Source organism: Typha latifolia, chromosome 3 (genome assembly GCF_019914945.1).
Source record: "Typha latifolia isolate L0001 chromosome 3, TyphaL0001v2, whole genome shotgun sequence".
Taxonomy (NCBI): Eukaryota; Viridiplantae; Streptophyta; class Magnoliopsida; order Poales; family Typhaceae; genus Typha; species Typha latifolia.
In genome coordinates this window covers 10,447,070-10,467,241 of record NC_133088.1, presented here as the reverse complement: position 1 = coordinate 10,467,241, position 20,172 = coordinate 10,447,070, and the positions used below count along the sequence as shown (strand labels likewise).

The 20,172-nt window shown below is 34.8% G+C and overlaps 1 protein-coding gene across 1 annotated transcript; it reads left to right on the top strand.

Moving 5' to 3' along the window:
* Window positions 1–13,099: 13,099 nt before the first annotated feature.
* On the top strand, window positions 13,100–16,907 carry LOC140784707 (uncharacterized). Its single transcript, XM_073132237.1, has 4 exons — window positions 13,100–13,613; window positions 15,041–15,143; window positions 16,371–16,532; window positions 16,609–16,907. The coding sequence occupies exons 1-4, from the start codon at window positions 13,339–13,341 to the stop codon at window positions 16,741–16,743; spliced, it is 675 nt and encodes a 224-aa protein (XP_072988338.1). The 5' UTR covers window positions 13,100–13,338; the 3' UTR covers window positions 16,744–16,907.
* Window positions 16,908–20,172: the final 3,265 nt, after the last annotated feature.

The following is a 20,172-nucleotide window of genomic DNA, read 5'->3' as shown; positions in this document are numbered from 1 at the left end:
TCACCGGCGGCGGCTCCAGGGAAGGTGTCGGTATAGAGAGAGAGAGTAGAGTGAGAGGGTGGCCGAGAGAGAGAGAGAGAGAGAGAGAGAGAGATGGAAAGAGAGGGGGAGTGAGAGGTCTCACCGGCGGCGGCGGCGGCTCCAGGGAAGGTGTCGGTATAGAGAGAGAGAGAGAGTAGAGTGAGAGGGTGGCCGAGAGAGAGAGAGAGAGAGAGAGAGAGAGAGAGAGAGAGAGAGAGAGAGAGAGAGAGAGAGAAGGAAAGAGAGGGGGAGTGAGAGGTCTCACCGGCGGCGGCGGCGGCTCCAGGGAAGGTGTCGGTATAGAGAGAGAGTAGAGTGAGAGGGTGGCCGAGAGAGAGAGAGAGAGAGAGTAGTGGCGGTGCCGGGGCCCACTACGGCCAGCTGGCCGTAGGCGCGTGGCGCCCCACCAAGCTGCATGAGCAGCTGGCATGGGCACGAGGCCGGCCACAGTGTGGCCGGTCGCGTCGTGCCGATAAATTTTTATTTATTTATTTATTTTATTTATTTTATTTTATTTTTGGGATTGGGTTGTTACACGGGGTTCATTCAAGGGGGAGTAGATAAGACATTGTTCATTAGACGTGTGAACAAGAGTTTAGTTGTGGCACAAATATATGTGGATGACATTGTCTTCGGGGCAACGAGTCAATCTTCAGCTAAGGAGTTTGCAAATCTCATGCACAGTCATTTTGAGATGAGCATGATGGGTGAGTTGAAGTTCTTTTTGAGACTTCAAATTACTTAATTGGAAAGAGGGATATTTATCGCTCAAACCAAGAATGCTAATGATCTTGTGACTAAATTTGGTTTAGAAAATATAAAATATGCTAGAACTCCTATGAGTACAACTACCAAACTAAGGATATTTCAGGAAAAAGTGTTGATCAGACACTATATAGGAACATGATTGGTAGTCTTTTGTACTTAACTACTAGTAGACCAGACATTACATTTAGTGTCGGTGGTGTGTGTGCTAGGTTTCAGTCTAAACCTAAAGAGACACATTTGTTAGTTGTGAAACGTATCATAAAATATGTCGGTGGCACTGTTGATTTAGGTATCTGGTTTACTTATGACTCGGGTGCTATCATATTGGGATACACGAATTCTGATTGGGCAGGTTCATGTGATGACAGAAAAAGTATCTCAGGTGGATATTTTTATATTGGAAACAATCTAGTTGCTTGGCACAGTAAGAAACAAAACTCAATATCTTTATCTACTGCGGAGGCCAAGTACATTGCAGCGGGAAGTTGTTGTTCTCAATTACTATGGATGAAATAGATGGTCAAAGATTATGGCATTGAACAAGATACTATGGTGCTTTATTGTGACAACATGAGTGCTATTAATATATCGAAAAATTATGTTCAACACTCGCGTACAAAACATATTGATATCCGACATTATTTTATATAATAGCACTAGAATATGTTGAGACGGAGAAACAGTTGGGAGATTTATTTACAAAACCTTTGGATATAGAGAGATTTGAGTATCTTCGTACTTCTTTAGGGATTTGTGCTTTGGACTAATTTTTTATATATTTTGGTTTGCGTGTTTTTTTTTTGTTTTTTTAGGTTTTCTTTTACTCTGAAATTTTCTTTTTAGTTTTAGTTTCAGATTTGTCGAGAGTTTTTTTTTATCAAAAAAAAATTTTGATGCACTCCTAGATTCAACATATTGACATATAAATGTGATTCTTTTCTTGATTATGAGTTATTATAGTCAATTTTGTCATCTTGTAGTATATTATATCATTTCTGATTTATTCACTTTCTCGACTTCTATGATAATTAAACTAAATTTAATACACTCATAACGTATGTATATTCTTGAGTGAGTATGACATATGAATTTTTTTTTAAATAGCTCACTATTGACTTTGATTTGCACAGTTTGACGTCATGCTTAGTTATCTAAAATGTGTTCATAAAAGATCAATGAAAAGAGCTACAATGAGTTACTATGAAAGCCATCTTATTTAGAGTCCAGTTTGACTTAGTACATTGCTTGCAAATTAAATTAGAAAAATTATCATATATGTGAATTTCTCAACATCTTAGTCACCAATGTCATCTCTGTATGTCATCATCATACTAGACCATTGTGGATAGTCAATACCTAGTACCCGGTCTTAACATCATGCTCGAAGGCTTAGAGCATACTCTGTTATCATAAATGAGTATCTTAGATATAACCATACCCTGTCATCTACTAAGGGTATCAACATCCATCAAGACCAGACACCTTTCTAGCTTATAGAAACACATGAGGATAACTCGCCACATATGCTCTAGCGAACGGTATGTGTCTGAATGTCTACTGCGCACACAGACTAACGATCTTGAATGTAAGGCCACAGGATCGCGACTATGTCGAGCAATTAATCATCCACTAAGCGCGTCCTAACCCTTGCGCCCACTCGGGTATACTCACGATTTCTATAAACTATCCTATCAATCAAATTCCATGCTTTTCTTCTAAATAACAGATCATATGCATATGTCTAGTACGATAATAAGTCAATACATATTAGGAATTTAGGTGGAACAGGAATTAAGAGAAAAATAATGCAATGTAATCTCCAACCATGTATTCAACACATGCATACCCATGCTAATCTATCACATACATACTCAGGCTACAGATCAACTGAACATAAAATTATAATAGTATAGTCATCTCTAATCATCTCTTTATCATCATCATACTCATATCGAAGATCAGCCTAATTACATACATGATAAAATATGCTCAACTGAAATTATCTCTAAATAAGATTATATAATCATATTGGAAGCCAAAACATGCATATACATAAATATATAATATATCATAATTTGATAAATACATCTAGGAGATAAGACTACTCACATCTGATTAGAAAATACTATGTACGTATCTCTCACGTTCGTCGATCAACTGTCACTCATCGCTAGTAAGGTCCACGAGGTCTCCAATAAGAGGGTTCGGAATCTGAAAATATTTAAGTAGTATGAAGTTAGTCATTTATCCCATTTAGAATTCATTAGTGTAAAATATAATAACTTATTAGATTTTGGTTAAATAACTAGATTTATATTATATATATACTTATGACCTTATTCTAATTATATATTAGGCATATAATAATTAATCTCTTTTGATATAAAACCATAAAAGAATCAGATATACAATAATATAGTTAAAATACATGTACATAAAATAACTAAGTATAATTCAATTATTTGACAACAACTACTTTTACTTAACTAGTTACTAATTATACATATAATAATCATTATCCATTAATATAAGAATAATTATTCGAGCTTAGCATTTTATTGTATAGAAAATAATATATAATAATAAGGTGCTAGAAATACATTATATATATATATATATATATTAAATATATGCATGTATAAGTATACATAAATATTAATAGAAACTTATATAATTTAATTATTTTTAATAAAACTAAATATATAAAATATAAGATTATTATCAATATGATTACATGTATTAATCTAATAAGCAATGGCTAAACTATAAATAAATTCATATGCAAGTATTTATAATTATAATTAATAAATTATTATACCAAAAAATACTTCCCTAATACTTATACTAGTAAGTGTAAATTATTAAAATAATCTACCATTTAAATAAACTAATTTACCTAAATTTTAGAAAATAAAACATATAATTAATATAAAAAAAATTAAAAGGGATCAACCCCTTTACTACAGTGCTGGACTCGGCCCAGCACTATCTGCTACAGTGCTAGGCCGAGCCCAGCACTGCTGCAGAAAGGGGAAGAGCTGAGGAAGAAGAAAGAAGAAGAAAGAAAGAAAGAAAAGAAGATGAAGAAGAGAAGAGAAGAGAAGAAGGAGAAAGGAGAAGGGGAGGGAAGGGGTTACGGACCTAAGCCGGCGGGGAGGGCACCGGCTGCTGGTGGCCATCCAGCGGCCGGCCTCTCGTTAGCGGCTCGGCTCCGGCGAGCCCGAGCCCAAGGGCAAGAGAGAGAAGGGGAGAGAGAGAGAGCGAGGGAAAGAGAGAGCTTACCCCGGTGGCGGCAGGCCGGCGGTGGCATGAGAGAAAGAGAGAGAGAGAAAGTCTGAGAGAGAGAGAGAGAGAGAGAGGAGAGTGAGAGAGAGACCGAAAGAGAGAGAGGGGAGAGAAGAAGAAGATAGAGAGAGGCGGTGAGGAGGGAGGCCACGGCGGGCCGGCGGCTGGGGTGCGTGGTGCCCTCCCCCTGCCACTACATGGCATGAGGCCAGCCACACTATGGTAACTTAATTATTATTATTATTATTATTATTATTATTTTGTAAGATAGGTTGTTACACTATTAACCCAAGGAACCCATGCAGCTCGCAAACATTATTTGGAATATTGACCAATCGGTCATACTCTTCACCTTGTTTGGATCGGCTGCTATACCTTCTACTGAAATAATATGCCCCAAATATTCCACTTTTCTCTCACACCACAAACATTTAGACATCTTGACTTTCAAAGGGTTTTCTTCAAGCAGTTTTAGCACTTCATGTAAATGTTTCAAATAATCTTCAAAATTTCTACTATACACCAAGATATCATCGAATAACACCAACACATACCGGCGCAAGAGTGGCCTGAATATGTCATTCATTAAGCTTTGAAATGTTGTCGGAGCGTTGGTCAATCCGAAGGGCATGACTCGAAACTCATAATGGTCGTCATGAGTTTGAAAAGCTATCTTATGCACGTCTTCAGGATGAACTCAGATTTGGTGACATCCAACTCTAAGGTCCAATTTGCTGAAATAAGAAGCCCATGTCAATTCATCCAAATAACTCTTCTATCACCGGTATTGGGTACCAGTCCTTGACGGTTATGGCGTTGACTGCTCGATAGTCGACACAAAAATGCCATGAACTATCTTTCTTGACCACAAGCAAAACCGGTGAGGAGTAAGCATTATTGCTTAGTTGAATAATTCCTTGCCCAAGCATCTAGGCAACCAGCTTTGTTATTTCTTCTTTTTGTATATGAGGATACGGATAAGGACGCACATTAGCCAGCTTAGCTCCCGGTACAATGGCTACCTTGTGGTCCGAGCTTAAGGGAGGCTCCATTTCTGCTAGAGACATTTGAAAAAGATAGGCCAACTCCCTTGGCCATGGTAACGCCGCCATAGGTTGCAATATGGGGTTAGATTGTACTTTTGCCCCCATTTAGCCGCACCACTTTGTCATTTCGTCGAAATGTCATCCGCATGTCGCGAAAATCAAACATTAACAGTCCTAGGCTTTGTAACCATTGAGTACCTAGGACAAGATCAGCACCTCGCAAGACAAGTGGATACAAATCAACAATCAATTTTTGTCCTTGGATCCGAATTTCCACTCGATGACACAAACTATCAACTTTCAATTTTGTTCCATTGCCAATTGCTACATCGAATGCATTGGCCGGTTTAGCTTCCAACCCAATTCTCCTTAGCAAGTGTTCATCTAAGAAGTTATGCGTGCTCTCCAAATCAATGAGGATATGCACGCAGTGCTTCTTGTCCAACTCGTCCACCCGAAGCATCTTTCGTACAGCGGTTTTGGAGTAGGTGTGCATTAAAATTTCAGCATGCATATCCTTCTCTTCATATGCCTCCGAGGCCCCCTCAAGAAGCTCTTCCACAATCTCTTCCTCGGCTTATTCCTCCTCTGGATCATCTTGCCAATCAATCAACATGATGCTCCCTGTCGCTTTAGCACACCGATGACCGGGTGTGAAACGTTCATTGCATCTGAAGCATAGGTCTTTGCCCATCCACTCTTCCACCTAAGAAGATATGAGAGTTTGGACAGGAGCTCTATGGTTCCCCTTCACATCAGCGGAGGGACGCAATGGAGCTCTCGGTCCTAGATTTCCAGCAGCCAACCTTGGAGTCATTGTTGCAGTACTAATTGTTGGATGGACCATGAGTTTTTGCCTTGGTTCCTCAAGCCCTGGTGCTTCCTCTCCATAATGATGGCATCCTCATATGCTTCCCCTAAGGTTCTTAGACGCAAGGCTTCAACATCCGCCCTTAATTCACTTCGCAACCTAGCTAAGAAGTTAGATTTCAGTAAGGCGTCTAGCCATGGTGGATCCTAACGTGCACTAATCAGATCGAACTCTTCTTGGTACACTATGACTATAGTTCGTTGTACCATCTTTGTGAGAAGAGCATCAAAATCTTTATATCTAGTAGCTCCAAATCTTTTCACAATGCCCCTTGTAAGGTCCGCCCATGTCTCAAGCCACCCATTCTTTGCGGCGCCCCAATACCAATGAAGGGCTAGCCCTTCAAAATAAAAACTTGCTAGTATCACCTTGGAGTCTTCCAGCGTTCTTTGGAACTCAAAAAATTACTCAGCCCTATATATCCAATCAAGAGGATCGCCACTTTGAAATTTTGAAAAATCAAGACATATCGATCAACCTCGTACACCAAAATCATTGTTAGGATCATAGCCTTGACCCGACCTAGCCATAGGAGGGTGTTGTTGTTGTCGGTATGCATCCCTTCTCCGCTGCATGAAATCACGCACATGTTCCACCTTGTCATACTCCACCCACTCCTCATCATCTTTCTATAAAGTTCACACTCGAGCCCTAGGGTTCTCCTCGGGTTGCATCGGTCTAGGGATAACCGGGGTCTCTCACGCCATGAGGCGTGGAAGAATCGGGTTGTGGTGGTGGATGACATGTCCATCGGTAGGGCTAGCCGGACCTGATGTTTGACACCAATGTATTGAGGTCTCACCACGTTCCAACATCAAGCCATGAATCACTTTGTGAGTGGCGCGGTGGTCTTCCTTGTTCTCGTCACTAGCCAAGGCAGCCATAAATGCGGACACGAGGCCTTCCGCAGTCATTGGACTTTCTGAGAAAAGATCCGTTCTTTGAGCTTCATGCCTTGGTGTTTCGATGTTTGCACCTTCCTCCGTTATGTTTAGATCTTCCATTTTCTTTCTAGAAGTCATCGCTCGAGCAATCGTCATCAATGATTCGTCCAAGGTCAGCCTAGCTCTAATACCACTTCGAATGATCAGGAATAATGAGGTTGCAATAATCTAAAGACCAGCCCAAATTCTTCTTAGGGCAGAACTTTCGAGGAGATTTTTGGGAGATCTAACCGTTCAATAGATCTGTAACTTGGAAGATTGTTCCTCTTGAAGTGAAATCCGACGCAATCGAGATCATGTCGATCGGACTTGTAGATCAAAAGTTATGGGGAAAATACTAACCGTGGGTCAGATAGTGGCGTGGGGAACGTGAGTAATAGAATAGGGAAATAATGGTTAGGTTTTGTGGAAGATGGTGACTATGGTGATGGGGTAGAGCATTAATCTAGACAAAGGGGGAGAGAGTGGACCAATCCTTGAGAAGCAAGGGGACACGGTCAGATTGAGGGAGGAAGAAGACGATGTCTAAGATTGGATACCCTTGGAGAAAAGAAAAAGGGTTGGGAAGGAAAACTCCAATATTTCATCAATAATCCTCAATTAGGTTGCTTTTCACATATTTAAAGGCTAACCTATCAATCAAAATAATTAAAAGATAATCCTAGGATCATACAGTTTGCCGATTGCGTTTGAACGCAGTCGAACGTGTTCGAACGCAGATTTTGCATCCTCTGTCGTTGCGAATGTGTGCAGACATTCGAACAGCATGTTCGAATGCGGTCAAACGTGTTCAAATGCACTAAACTCATTTTCTATTTTTGCGAATGTGTGCAGGTGTTTGACAGTCGCGTTCGAACGCAACTCCTGGCGTTCGAACACGACTGCCAAAAATCTTATTCTTCCAAAATAAAAGTAAACAAAGTCATAACTAGTTGAATCATAACATATATTTACTTCTACCCTTAGTTCTACAGCTTCTCTTGGTTTCTCCTTCTTTTTCTTTTGATTTCCCTCTAGATATTTCTTGATAATTTTTTGTCTCACCACTAGCTTTTGAACAGGGCACAACATCACATCTAAAATAAACAATATACTTCATTAATCTACTAATGTTTTCCTTGATAGCATTCCTATAAAATTTATATTTCACTATGTCAGCATCATTCTTCTTATTAAGAAGGTAATTATATTTCCATCCTAGATCAATGGAGCCAATAGGCACAAAATATTTATATGATAATAACCTAGCCATAGACAATGTTTGAGATAAATTAGTTGTCATACGTAATTATTTGTCTATAAAATAAGGACCAACAGGCAATTCACAAACTATATTTTAGTGATTTCATAATCTAATTAGCAATTAATTCCTCTAACCTCTAGTATAAGTGCATAACATATTAACGTTAATAAAAATTAGCAAATTAATACCTACTCTATTATAGTAGGGATCACGCCACATACTATTGTAAAGAGAGCAGCCAATGAGGGAAGGAAAAGAACTTAATTACCTATACAACTGTAATAGGGAAGCATAACGACATAGAAGAAGAAATAAGCTTGCTGGCGCCGAGAGTAAAAGAGAAGAAGAGAAGATAAAAGAGAAGAAAATATTACTTTCGTCACTGGTCGCTGCCGCTGGAGAGAGGAGGATTGAAAGAGAGAAAGAGTAACAAATAGGTTGGGAGATCGAGTGAAAGAGATCACAAATAGCTTGGGTTATATTTAAGTTACTTACGTGCATCTATTATTCGATCCGTTAGCCCAACCAACTTTGACTCCTTAATAGGCTGCTAGGTGACAAAACAGCCCGATACAAGCAACATTGTGACTTGCCTGCCCACCTAAATCGCTTTATAAAATATTGATCCGGAACAAGTAATAGAAGAAAGAAATTGTGAGTAAAGGTATTGAAGACTTTAATATTTACTCTTTCATATTCTTTACTATAATATTCTTATTATTTTCAACATAGAATACTAATACTCATAATAGTAGCCACAAAGGTACCTCGAATTTCATAGCAAGTTTTGTACATTAGTGAATATATTACTCCTATCAAGTGAATTTATTTCAATTAAGTCAGATGAATTTATTTCTTTCTATTCACATGTGTAGGCATATACATAGATTGATTGTACCGTTTTGGGAAAATATGGAACATTTATAATGTAACTATTTTGTCTAAGGTCGAAAAACTATCAAAGGTTGTTACGTAATTATTGTCTAAGGTATGGAACATTGTTGTATTTATACTATCTAAAATTGGAATGGTATGGAACACTGTAAACAATGCCATATTTTTACTCATTATACTATCTATTACTGATAGTTATATTGTGTCCTCTGATATTGTCATAATTATAATGATTCCAGTGTCAAGTTATACTATCTAGATGATCATCTATTATCATTTAAATTTGACAAGTTTAAACATTGCAAATCTATTTGGTGCTGCTGATGGCATTCATTAGATGTTTTTACTAGATGAAAATTTTTGATTGGTTGCTTACTGAGGGTATTATTAATGACATTTATTAAATAATAGGTTCATACATTGCAAAATGCATAGATAACATTCATTAAATATTTTAACTATAATTAGAAGCAATTACAAGCCTTCATCAATAATGGGTTGGTTGTTTATCCAGACTCATACATATTATGGTCACTATAGATAAAAAATAAGTTTGCATCTTTTTTTTTTCTCTGGACTGCAACAAGCTAAATCAGCAACTCCTTGTTTCTCCTGCTTATCTCTAGATTGGTTCCTTCCATTGCAGTGAACTTCTTTTTTATTTTCAGAATGTCTAATTCTAATTTGTCAAACTTCTTTATATTCTAGATAATTTTTTTTTTATTCTAGGAGATATAGGAGGATTGAAACCACAAGAGTTAAGGTCATACAATAAAGCTCCAAAAGACAAGGCATAAAAGATAATAAATAAAAGAAATTCAAAATGTTATTTATAAGTGATCTAAGTCAAAAGAATTTCATAAAAATTTCACAAGTATTAACAGCTTTAAGCGCAACATCACATCATAGTGATCAAAATCTCATAAAAATCTCACAATCAAACGGTCACAAGTTTGAGTTGAAATATGCTTTCGGAAAAAAAAAATCGAGTGCACATCGTTGCTATAGCTCATTGTTAAAAAGATTAACCTAATTTTTCAACTTGTTGTATAAAATATTATAATCCAAAACTTAAAAAAACTGACCAAGTATTTATTACATATTTTTATTCATGATGAGATAATTATGCAATTTCAAGTCACTGCACATGATTAAGATATATATCTAATTATGTTAGGTTTATTTGTGCTCATGCAATTGGGGAATTGTATTTTAAACATAATTTATATTTATGTAATATATCTAAATTTTATATATGAGCATATGCACAAGTTATGATATATTTAATAAAAAATATTAAAGTGGCAAATTATTTTAAAATCAAAGTATTCGAAACGATTTTAGAATCGTTATTGAAGTGTTTAAATAGTGCCCTAATAGTTGAAGAAATATGGAATTTTACTTAAAGGTACAAGAACAAGTACTATACATTCAACTGTTTAGCATGCCATTTGAATAGGGCGTTCGAACACACTCTAGGCCTGTTTCGAATGCACACTGCAAGCGTTTCATACATACAGATGTTTATATTTGGTCGTTCACAGTGTGTTCATATTTCAAGTCATTGTGTTCGAACACACTCAAGACACATTAAAATGCACTCATAATTTATAATTTCTAGAGTTACTAAGAGAATTCGTAGAGAATCTTTAAAGATATTTTTATCTTATCTCTAAGGGATATTTATTTTGACTCTAAGAGATATTTACTTTATCTTTTATCTCTAAGAGATATTTATCTTATTTCTAGAAATACTTATCTTATCTCTAAAAATACTTATCTCTAAAAAGTATATAAAAGGTTTTAATCTAACCCTAAGGGAGAGGGTCGTGAAGTATTAAATTGGAGATCATAAAAAAGCTATTGATCAATATTTGGAGATCATATTTTGGAGGCCATTAGAGATCAATTCTCAGCTTTAGACGAAATGGCCTAAATTGTTCTCATCTTAACACATCTACTTTAGATTTAGAAGAACTACATTTTGACAAGTGTCATTGAGGTTTAGAAACTTATCACGGGAAGCAGTATGTCGCAGGATCTAGCGAGCAAGGTTGGTGCAAATTGAGTCATGGGAATCGATGAATGATCTGTAAGCTTCTTGTTAACTGCTACAAGTTTTAGTGATCGAATTTGAGTTTAGATCTGTAGTTTTTTTTACCTGGTTTTGAATTTTTTCATGTAAAAATTTTTGTGTTTACGGTTGCCTTTTCACGCTTTAGTTTTTACATATTATTATCGATAGCATATGATAGATTCTATCTCCTAGGGCATTTCTTACGTTTTTCAATAAGTATCATAGTATATTTAACTATTCACATAAGTTTTAGTTTTTCTTCAAACTATATTTAATCTCTTTCAAATAGTGTAACACCAATAAATTTTCTAAGTCAAAGTCACCATTAGAGAGCTTAGTAGTTGAGATCTATTAGCCCATGATAGAAGTTATAGGTTAGATTCTCCCATAAATATAGAAGCTAATATTTGATAGAATTTTCATAGAAATACTATATTTGTATGTTTTAAGCAAGTCGTGGCTAAATTCTTATAAAAGTTAATCCAGTTTTCCAACACTCCAATCTATATATCATCTAATCTATAATTGACCTCTAGGCTCTTGATCTATTGAAAAAATAAATAAAAATTCCAAGTCATTTTCATGATCAAGATACATATCTAATTACATTTACTCATCTCTAATAATCTTACCTCAATAAAATTCCAAGTAAACTTCGAAGTCACGTTCATGATCAAATCTTTCTCTACCAAGTCTATGTATAACCTTCTCAACTTTGGTGGTATCAAGTAGTCTTATTCAAATCAGGTATGGAAGAGTAAACATCATATAAAGAACAAAGACTTTTTTTTGGCTAGTTATTCTTGGTGACCTTCACACCAAAGATATTTTACTGAGGAAAAAATTTCTTGTGGATCCTCTTTGTGCTGATGTAAGTGTGGATCACATTTCCCTCCATTGTTCTTTCACTAAGGTTATATTACATCCAATCTGAAATGACTTGAAGACTAATTCTTATCCAACAAGTATGCAGGACTGTTTCTCTTCATGGTTTTTTACTTTTCTCAACAAAGACCTTCAATCCGCTTGGATCCTCCTGATCAGCTTTCTGTGGTGGAATATTTGGAGAGAAAGGTATATGAGAACTTTTGAGAAAAAAACTAGGAACACCGATTATTTTTCCTTATCTGTTTATTGAATTCTTAAAATAATTGGGAAGCTATTTATCCTTTCACTTGTAATTTTCCTTTCCATCCTTTCAAAGTTCTATTTGTAATCTTGTAAATTCTTCTTAATATATATCAATGGGCTCTCAAAAAAAGTAAAACAAAAGAAATTCAAATAACCTTGGATAGTGTCAGATCTCAGAAGTACCGTCAAAATAATCTAGCAGGCTCGAGCTCGGCTTGCTATGGCTCTATTAAAGCTTTGCAGCTCAAATGCAACCCCCTACTTTCTGGTAGTTAAAGGTAAAATAAATAAATAATGGATGACAGCGTAATAATCCCTTTAAAAGCTACGACAAGTAGAACGCTATGTTATTGATCATCCGAAGGGCACTCGGGCTCTGCTTGATTGAATCTCGAGTTCAGCTCCGCTTGGTTAGAAATGAGCTGAGCCCGAGTTGTCAAAACCATCTCTAAATTAATATTGAGCTGAGCTTAAGCAAGAGCCGATTCGCTTAGGCTCGACTCAATATTATCGATAGGCCAAATGAAAGTTACCGTGAGAGATATTAGAGAGAGAGTAAAGAGAGAGTATAATATCTAATTCTTTTTTGTCTAGTGGTGTAGGGTACTAGATTAGTGGCGGGTGACATTTCAATCAATTCTTATTGATAGATGAGAGGTGTTTTATACTAATTCTTTTTTGTCCAGTGTAGGGCACTAGGGTAATAATATTTCAATCAATTCGCATTAATTGATGAGACTCATAAGAGGTTACTAGTGGGGCCTGCGTGTAAAAAGTCCTCTTTTCTTTTTATTCTTTGGCTTGGACTTGATTCGGCTCAGCTTGAATAAGACTTAATAATAAGCTCATTTTAGACTCGAGCTCAAAATTCATTTCGAGCCGAGCCAGAGGTGGAGCCAGCTCGTTCGTTTGCACCCCTTCCCATGCGTTGGCTTCCACCGAAACACAATTGCCAGCCGACTGGCGTCGCACTGATGTATACATAACCAACCTCCTCAATTCCCTCGCAAAAGGTTAGAAGAAGAAGAAGAAGAAAAAAACCGAGAAGAGAGAGAGAGATGAAGATACTGATGCTTCCAACTCCACTCTTACTTTTCTTCTTGTTCTTCTTGTTGTCTTCTTTGTTTGATTGCCTTAATGCACAAGTTCCGATCCCGGCCAAGATTGATGGGTTTGTGTACAAGTCGACGCCGGTTTGGGGTGATTCGGTGGTCGTGGAGGCTTTCTTAGATCCTCTGTGTCCGGATAGCAGGGACTCGTGGCCTCCTCTCAAGCAGGCTCTTCAGTACTACTCCTCTCGCTTGTCGCTCATTGTTCATCCGTTTCCTTTGCCGTGAGTGATCTTAATCTCATCTTGGTTTCCTCCTCCTTTGTCAATTTTATAATCACCTTACTTGTTTCTTTAGCTACCTTATATGTTTAAAGATCATTTGTGATTTTTATTTTCTCAAGTTCTGTACATTAGTAATATGTTTATTAGTGGATTGAGAATATGCTTTTCTTAGGAATAGATGCATTAGGATTAGATTTAATCTTAGGAAATAGGAACCGATGCCTTTGTTCATCTGCTTCCTTTCTGAGAGTGACCTCATCTCCCTGATCACTCATTCACTTGGCTTTATGCACTTCTTTTTCTTATCCTGGAACCTGTGTAAAGGTTTCTTTTCGAATCTTCTATTATGTCTTTTCTTGCTTTTGTTCTTTTAAAGCTGCATCTAAAATTCTAAATTATATAACACAACATAACCTCGAATAATTCTTTTGGGTACTCTATGTTTATTTTTATCTTACTTTCTTCCTTCACTAGAGTAGTCAGATTCTGATGTATTTCCTTAATCATTTTAAGTCACTGTTAATATAAAATATTTTTCTAGTTTTTTGGTATAGTTCAATTGTTAGTACTTAGTACAGTGAGATATCTTCAGAACCTCAAATATGGATTATTATAGTGGTAAATATATGTAATTTTGTATTGTCTTCATTCTTTCCCTCCAAGAAAGGATCAAACTCTGATATTTCCCTTTGGTGTTATCATTTCAAGTCCATCAGTCCAGAAAATTGCCCTTGAAGGTTTAATAACATTTGCCTTTGCTGCAGAGATATCATGTTTGACATATAAATGTGCAAGTTAAGCACAAGATATGAGGTCCATGGATATTTTGCAATATCGAGTGAAGTACACAAAGACTAAATTGAAAAATTATATATTTGGTAGTAACTTAGAGAAGAAAGCATGAATGATTATTATCACTTACGTCATGAGATTGCTGAAAAAAAAAACAGAATAAATTGTAGTGATAGTATCTTGATGCGCTCGAAATGACTGTATGATCATTTATGTCCAACCACTCACAGGATAATAAGGAATTCTATTTCACAAATCATAATTAGTTGACAGATCTCATTGATATCTTTATTTGCGGATAAAACCATTAGGTTGAAATTTGTTCTACTTGAAAGCAAACTTATTTTTTTGTTTTAAGTACATTATGGTGAAACTTTCTTTTTATGTATTCATATGCACTTTTTTAAACTAAAGAATGGCCTTGAGGAACAAGATTAATCTGGAAAATAAGCTTTTCTGGAACCTGCTATTGGTTGATGTGCTCTCCTTTAAGTGCTTGCAAAAGCTTTTCATTCTGCTTTCTGAAAAAAATAGTTAGAAAGTATGCTAAGACCACGACAAACTAATTTGTATTTGTAAAAGCCTTTTCATTTCAACTCCTCTTGTTAAGGAAATATCTCTTTTGAAATATGCAGCTACCACAGCAATGCATTTCTTGCTTGCCGTTCGCTTCACATAGCAAACAAGTTAAACGCATCCTCGACGTATCCCTTGCTAGAGATTTTCTTCAAGTATCAGGTAGTAGATAGACTAGTTAGTATCATTATCAGGCTCTATACATAATTTCTCTGCTCCATATGAGACATTTCATGGATATATATTTGCTAACCAAATCTTATTATTTGTCGATTTGGATTACCTCTGTCACTTGTATTGGTTTTAAGATAACTGGTTAACCATGCTGAACTTGTTGGTATATTGTGGTATCTAGTATAATTTTTCTAGAATAAAGGAGGCTTAATTGGATTTCTTCATTCAATCTATTTTGTTTTAGTATCAACTTCATTCTCTAAAAATAAGGAATAATTCAAGAACTATGTTGCTTATTTAATTTTATAACACTATAATGCAATAACCAATATTCTCCAATCAAGTATGTATAGGAATTCTCATAAGTGTATGCTCTGACCTTGTTTAAATGTCGTGTAAGAACATTTATACCGATATTTGCACATATTTCTCTAGGGATGTCAACAGATCTATCTGGCCTGACTTGCCCTAGTGTCCTGGTTGAAGAAACTTCTGCCTGGGGTTTGTGGTTCTTGTATGTTAGTGCCCTAACTCTTTAAGCTTTATACGTCATGATTTTATTTTGGTCTATATTTTCTGATGAAAATTAGATCCCTGGAGTTGATTCGACCTGAGAAGAAAAAAAAAAGATCTCTTTTAAGTATCTGTGACAGTATCAGCATATGAAACATATCTCTAGGCATGCACATATACATTTATTTATAAGTTTTTATTGTTTATTTTCTTATGTTTGATCAGCTCTAAAAGGACACAACTGTCATTACAATAACGATATTGTCTTATTGTCTAGAAGAGTTTTCCATGAGTACTTTCCCAACTTTATATTATGCATATGAAGAGCTTGTTTTGTATTCTAAGTGACTGATAATGGTTGTCAGGATAGTATATTGGTCCTTAAAATTTTTCTTCAGCTCTCAGTTAGCTTTTCTTTTGCTATCATTCACTCTCATCATGGTCTTGCATAATTTTAGCCACAATTAGGTGGATATCCTTTACTACTCATAATCATAGATGAACTGACCTGAATGATGAAGTAATCATAGTAACATTTTAGTCAACTATAAGCTATATTTCTTAGATCAACTGAAATAAACTCTCACAAGAAAAATAGAAGTTTCAGTAACAACTAGATGACTAGTTCTGCATGGCAAATCTATATGAAAATAGCACTTAGTGCGAGAGTTGTTAGAATAACATAACTGACTCATCAAACAGGAGAAGTATTACAATGCACCAACTTATAAAATGACAAGGGCTTCAGTAATTGGCGATATGGCTAAGATGGCAGTGATGGCCCTGGGCGAAAACTCGTTATCTGCATTTCGGTCAGGCTTTAATGACTCGCAGACTGATTTTGCCGCAAGAATATCCTTCAAGGTGAGTGGTAGTTCATAGTAACTTTCAATTCTTATATTCTATGCAGCTTATTCACATGATGTCTTCTTTTTTCCAGTATGGGTGCTCGAGAGGTGTGACAGGAACGCCCTTCTTCTTTGTCAATGGAATTCCACTCTCTGACTCTGGCTCGCCATTGGACTACAACAAATGGAGAAGCATCATTGATCCATTGGTGACAGAGAAAAAATGATAGAAAGTTGTTTAAACTTTGATGATCTCTATCAGTATTGCAGAAACAGCAAAACATTTAGTTCAAAAGTTTGAGCTTTTTATTATGTAAATCGAATAAGTGCTCACATATAGCAGAATAATTAGTTCTACTTCATAACAATGGCATTTCTCCACCTTCAAGAAGGTTTTTTTTTTTTTCTGAAAGGACTTGATCCCTGAATTTTCTAGATGTCTCTTGCAGCTTCTTTTGAGAGGTCTCAAACATATTAACTCGATTTTTGAGAGAGATCTTTCTTTTCTAGTTAACTTTGTGCATTTAAATTATTTTTCCATTTAACTATGACTACGTCTCAGCCCGCATTTTTCCTCTACTATAAGTGGGGGATGTAACTTTGGAGGCATCTTCTTGTCAATTTCCTTGGCCCCAGTTTACTTTAAGAATAACTCTTTTTATTATTTTAAAATCACAGTAAATATCATAATAATTTTATTTTATAATACAAATACTATTAATTAAAATTATATTTTATATCATACACTAACTTAATTACTAATTTACCTTTAAAAATTGATCCCATTAATTTATTTTATATCAAATCAAAGAGCATTCATGATAATTTTATAAAAAAATAAAATATATTTTTTCTATCTTTTCTTTCACTCTATATCACGTCAAAATTAATTATTATATTCTTATTTTAAAATACAAAGAAACATAAAAATAACTATTCCTAGAATAAAGAATTAATTTTAGAAATAACAAAGAGAAATATCTATTAAAGAATTAGTCTACACTAAACAAGACCTTAATGTATATTATTTTAATAAAAAGAAATAGATCATGGGAAAATATAGCATTATCTTAAATAAAAATAATAAATATAAATTTTGCTAGCTTGGATTGGCAAACAATAACTAGAAAAAGCCTCCTAACACTAGGAATTCTATGATTGTACCAACCAAGAAATAACAATATGACAGCCTATCTTTTAACAAAATTATAGTTTATATCCTATATTTTTATTATTTATAAATCAAACTTTATAATTTAGTATTACGTGCAAAAAATACTCTACTAATAGATTTGTTAGTTAAACTTAATTTTACTTCTGGGTTAAGTTAACTATACTAATAAAATTATAGAAATATCATCACCTAAGTTATACTAAGAATATTTTAGTTATTTTAGAAATGAAATATCTCTACTTAACGGAGTATTCTCATGGTGTTAGTTCAAATTTAACCTATAGTATTTTCTACACATATTCACTAAACCATAGGATTCGATTTGCAAATAATAAATGTATATGGCGTAAATTATAATTTCGTTAAAAATGGGGTGTTATATGCAAATCTCCCTACAATTAATTCTTCCTCGGTTTACCTAATCAATAGTTGTTTGCTAAATGAAATTTCCTAGCACCAAGCCACCAACTACTACAGCTCTTAAGGTAAATCAGACCTTAAGCTTCTTGCCTTGCATTAAGTATTGATTTCTTTGTTTTTATCTAGCCCTAAGCTTCTTGTCTTAGTAATGGTTTCCCTGTGTACTAAGTGATTAGGCTTTAGTTCAACCAAACTTTTAACTTATTGAAGTTTGTCATCAAAATTGGTTCCACAAGGTTTATTTTTTAGATTTTAGAAAAATATATCAAATATTAGCCCAAAAATTAATTGGATAATCCTTTTAAAAAATCCCTTTTTAGCAAAGTTATAAAAATGAAGAAAGGGTAAAAGGTCAAGCTTGAGTAGAGACACATTAGACACTCTCCTAAAAGAACTTTGCTCTTTTTATATAGGTTTTACCATAGAAAACGCCCAAAGTATTATCACCTCCGGCCACAATCCAACTTCTCCTTAGTAGGCAACATAACCTCATAGAAATATGACCTAACAAACTTTTTAATCAAATAATTAAAAAAAATTAATCTAGTGTACTTTAGGAATAATGTCAATCTAGAATATATGTATTCTTTTTTATTATTCTCAAAATGAGGTATTTATTTTAGGAATAAATATTCTTATTTTGTCTTGTATTCTGGAATAAGGGTATAATAATTATATTTAATATAATATAAAGTGAAAAAAAAGATGAAAAGTGTGTATTTTTTTTTGAAATTACTATGAATATCTTTGATTTAGTATAAAGTAAGTTAATGAGATAGATATAAAAATAAATTAGTAATAGGTTAGTGTGTGGTATAAGATGTTATCTTAATAAAAAGTAATTTTAGAATTGAGTTATTATAATGTTTAGTTGTTATTCTAGAATAAAAAGTTATATTTTAGAATAAGAAAAAAGATATTTCTAAAGTGAACAAGAGCTAATATATAAAATTTATAAAATTCTTAAAAGTAAATAGAGTATATGGAAGAGGATATAGAGTGTTCTTGATGTGTAGAAGATTAGTGCAGTGGAGAGCACAAATGGACATGACTTTATATAAAGCCAATTGCAACCGAATTGATCTCTACTTACGTTAGAGATTTCCAACATGATTTGTCATATGTCATCAAGCTACTAGTACGAATAAATCAATTCAAAAGTTGAATGGAGGGAAAGCTAAGGGATGGAAGACCGTAAGTGTGAAGGATAGAAAAGGTGTCTACCTAAGATGGGCTTCCGCGTCCTAGGAAAGAAACCCAGCCAATATAGAAACCCAACGCCCAGTATATAAGTTTTAGTTGTAAGGGGGAAGAGAGGATAGATAGAGATGGCAAAAGAAAACTATATTATTCTTGATCCTATAATGCTAGCGAAAACCATGCACGATGAAAATTTATTTTGTTTAGAAGAGCCCCAGTTAAACCTATGGCTACAATGGCTCGTATTGTGGGAGAGCATTGAAAGCTTCATAGTGCTAGACATTTATAAAAATGTTTGTCTACATATTCTAATTTAATAATGAGGAAGATATGCAATATGTGCTTACAAAGGGCCTAGGGAGTGTTGTACGCATTTACTGCATTTCATCAGGTGGAAGGATGATTTCAGACCTTTGCCAATGAGATTCACTATTAGATTAATTTGGATCTGACTATCCCATTATGGAAAATTTTGCTAGAGTATTGGGAGTTGATGAATTGCATAAAGGTGGAGATGGATGTTCTAGATTAAGTGCAGATTTTTAATAAATATATATGTAGACAATTGTGCAAAAAGCCTGTCCTAGATTATGATTTTAAGATAGGTAAGGTGAATTAGTAGCTAATAATGTGATTGATGGTTGGCATAAAAAGCCTTAATTTCATATACCATGTTGATATTTTTGTTAAGATAACTATTTTCTATAATTTAGCATGATTTTTTTTATAATAAAAAGAGAAATAAAACCTGCTTATAAAATTTTATCGCAGAATTCTTGTAGCCTAATGTCTATTTTCGCTATACTTTATCTCATAACATTCCTTCATCATTCTCAAAACACAAACCATTTCATTATTTTGG